This window comes from Cherax quadricarinatus, chromosome 84 (genome assembly GCF_038502225.1).
Source record: "Cherax quadricarinatus isolate ZL_2023a chromosome 84, ASM3850222v1, whole genome shotgun sequence".
Taxonomy (NCBI): Eukaryota; Metazoa; Arthropoda; class Malacostraca; order Decapoda; family Parastacidae; genus Cherax; species Cherax quadricarinatus.
The window spans coordinates 814165-818152 of NC_091375.1; the positions used below are offsets into that span (position 1 = coordinate 814165).

Below are 3988 nucleotides of genomic sequence, written 5' to 3' on the forward strand. Positions count from 1 at the left end.
CCACTACTGCAGCCGCCGCCGCCACCGCCGCCACTCTCGCCCATGGCAGCAGTGCCGCCTAGTGACGTCTTGAAGCCACCAGACAGACGCATACCACCGCTCACAACCACCTTCACACTACACACGCTACAAAACCTCTTTATGCCACACACACTATCAAGTTACCATCATCTTCATTATCACTAAGGTCGGAAATTACTTTACGTAGTCACTATATATATACACTGCAATCACACTAAGAACCTCGAGAACTTATGATATACTGTAATTACACCACCTTGTAGCATTGGTGCTTGCACGTATTGGTTCTAATACGTGTTGGAGCTAACACCTGTTGACGCGAACGCCGGCAGACACTACTTACACTGACAGGGCAGGGCCAAAGTAACACTCGACTCACGCAAAACAAATTGTACAGTCCAAGTACTGAGCAGACACTTGCCGTTGCTTGATCACAGCTGAATTATTTACACGATAGAGACCTTTAAAAACTTCAGTTGTATATTATTATTCTTGCACATGCTAACAAATTGATCTTTTCACTGAAATTTTCATGCTGAGAACGGTAGGGGTACCACTTTAAATGTGAAGAACAAGTTATTTGTATCGAAAGAATGCTAGATCTAGTTAAGAAACCCAGCGTGAGAAAGGAGTATCATGCCATTAGCAATGAGCATGGGAGAGTGCTAGGACACCCAGCATGACCTAGCAGTATCAACACACTGGCACGGAGGAGGCGGTGAAGGTGGCAGTCTCGGGAGATCGTGTCTGCGAGGAACAGCATAACAGCAAGAATAAACCTGAGGCTGTAAACAAACACACACACACACACACACACACAGCGGGTTTGTGTTTTATCTTGTTTTGCTCGCCGCCACACCACTACTAAACTTGCCACGGTTCGATACGCACTACCACAACTACAATGGACACCACCAGAGGATCGGAGACTACTGCCCACGGCTCTCTAGCCACTGAATATTTGCCGGGCAGTGACCACGGTTCAGCGGGCACTGGAGGCGGGCTATTACTACTGCAGAAGTTGGGAGCACCAGTGTGGCAGTGGTGGTGGTGAAGTAATACTGCCAAGCGAGTGAGGATGGGTTTGGCACCATGGCAGGGGAGGCACTGGCCGTCTGCCCCTATACCCACCTAGTGCCACCTGCTAGCCACAGGTGGCGCCCCTACCTCCACCACGATCACCACCAACACTGTCCCCACCACCTTGATCACCAATACTGCCCCAACACCACTACATATGAATACACCAGACACTGCTCATTATCATGGAAGACGTTAAATTATTCTTCTGGGGGAACCCGATTACGAGGGAGAGGGAAAGAGAGAATGTGTGAATATATAATACACACACACACACACACAATATATATATATATATATATATATATATATATATATATATATATATATATATATAGTGTCTGTCAGTGTGGTGTAGCTGGGACGGGGACACGGCGACTAGACAGGTAGGTGTTGGGACAGAAGTGCAAAGTAGAGGCAGACGGAGTCACACACTAATTACATAGACGAGTTGGCGGGAGTCCACATGTAACTGTTTGAGTCGCTGCTAGATCCGAGAGAGGAATCCCTGCATCCGGCAAGCCCAACCCTCTTTACAACAATGCAGGCAAAACGAACAGTAATGCACAGAGGCACAATTTTTTAATGTAGTTAAATAAGAACGTTAAAGATTTCGAGGCAATAATAAGACAAGTTATCACACTGAAACTTATTAAAAATTTTATGAAAATACTAACTGGCACCATCAAAGTCAAATGAAGACCAATTAAAACTTACACGCCTCAACTTTAGTACGAACCTTCCGTTGAACAGAGTCCACCATCGTTTAAAGCCGATCAGAAGTGGCATTTTCCAGTTATTGATCAGAATCCAACAACTCATAGTTTATTAACTATTAATTCACAGGAACGGTTGGGATCTGAACCAGGGCAAGTGATTCCTAAAACTCACATTCCAGTGTGTTTACCACTCGACCAGCTGGTTCTAAGAAGTGTCATCCAGCTAGGTATATTTCTATACAGTTGGTGGGATCTTATTCGAGCCAACTGGTCGAGTGGTTAACACACTGGTCTGAGATTCAGGACTAACTTTCCACAGGTTCAAACCCCACCCGTTCTCTGATTTATTTGCAACCGTACTATTACGATTTATTAACTACGTTAATAAACTGGAAAAATTTCATGTAGGCGGCAACATCCCAGCTTAAGCTGCATCAACCATTAAACACTGAAACAAGTCATAAAAGGCATCCTGAAGTAATTTAATCGAAAATACTAACACTATTTTAAACAAATTTTAAGATTGGCAGCTACATACTACACTAACATCCAATGTTGCTGCGGCTGTGGCCGCGGCAGCAGCAACTGCCGCACGGTTGCTGTTGCCTCAGTGTAGCAACTGCCGCACTGTTGGTGCGGCCGCAGTGTAGCCACTGCCACACTGTTGCTGCTGCAGTGTAGCCAAGCCTTACTAACTTCATTGAATGATTGATGCAGGTCGAAAGCAGTTTTCTTTAAAGTAGTTGTATAATGGTTACAATTATAGCCACAATTTTTATAGAGGCGGATCAGTAAGCCAGTGGAAGGCCTCGGTCACATTACCAAAAGCTCCAGCTCCTCATACGACTAATACACAAATAACCCGAGCATAAGCCAGAGAAACTTATGATGATGTTTGGGTCCGACAAGGACTAAGACCCGCGTCTGGAAACACTTGACAAATCTTACCTTCCACAGAACAAAGATTAGATATGATATATGTAAATTAACCAGAGGGTAACCTCACATACCAGTTGTTCAAGAACATTTATTTAGTTCCAGTTAACCAACGTTGAAAATTTGAAGACAATCTTATCCAGCGTTACAATTCCCAACAAAACCTTTGATGGGATGAAAAAAGTCAACCACAAGGCTCATTATTATGACAATTTTTACTTCTGCACCGCAAGTAACCGACCAATCTTCTTAACGCTAGCTAAAAATGAAGGTATATAAATAAATTTACATAACCTCTTTCAAGAAGTTGCATAACTTGAGTTAAATCTTCTTAGGAGGAAAGAAGGAGGGGGGGGGGATCTCCACTGACAATATTTAAAAAAAAAATTAAAATACGTGAGAATGAAAGTAAATTTGTAAAAGAAAGGTATAAAATACCGACAATATGAAAGTTAAGACACATGTGCAACATCTGGATATCTTTATTGTAGACGTTTCGCCATCCAGTGGCTTTATCAATACAGATTCTAGGACACAATAGGAAGACAGTAGAACTATATACAAAAGATGAGGTAAACAGTCCCTCGGCCTTGGAGTTAGTGTTCACAGCATCATGGTGGAGGAGAATCTGGAGCAAAGGCAGGAAGACTGGCGGTTATATAGGCGTCAGTGGAAGGGACGGGCAGCAGACGAGGGCAGTCACTGGTAGGCGGGATTCCCCAGTGGAAGTAGGTCCTTCCCAAAGAGATGGGTTAGTTGCAGCAGCCGTGAAGAAGGTCTTGTAGATGTCCTCTGAACCAAGATTCCATGATGTTGCAGTGTCTGACAAGTTGTGCAAGAAAGGTATAAAATACCGACAATATGAAAGTTAAGACACATGTGCAACATCTGGATATCTTTATTGTAGACGTTTCGCCATCCAGTGGCTTTATCAATACAGATTCTAGGACACAATAGGAAGACAGTAGAACTTCCTCCCCAACCTCGCTACCTCCGTCCCTACTTCCTCCCCAACCTCGCTACCTCCGTCCCTACTTCCTCCCCAACCTCGCTACCTCCGTCCCTACTTCCTCCCCAACCTCGCTACCTCCGTCCCTACTTCCTCCCCAACCTCGCTACCTCCGTCCCTACTTCCTCCCCAACCTCGCTACCTCCGTCCCTAATTCCTCCCCAACCTCGCTACCTCCGTCCCCAATTCCTCCCCAACCTCGCTACCTCCGTCCCTAATTCCT

The 3988-nt window shown here is 44.7% G+C and overlaps 1 protein-coding gene across 1 annotated transcript in view; it reads right to left on the minus strand.

Annotated features, from left to right (window-relative positions):
- The window catches only part of Pka-C1 (Protein kinase, cAMP-dependent, catalytic subunit 1), a gene marked incomplete in the record, with an annotated part of 110012 nt that extends 108792 nt beyond the window's left edge, over nt 1–1220 (minus strand). The window contains 1 exon segment of the mRNA XM_070102933.1: nt 1–1220. Within this exon segment, the coding sequence (XP_069959034.1) occupies nt 1–92 (92 nt within the window).
- Between the last annotated feature and the right edge of the window lie 2768 nt (nt 1221–3988).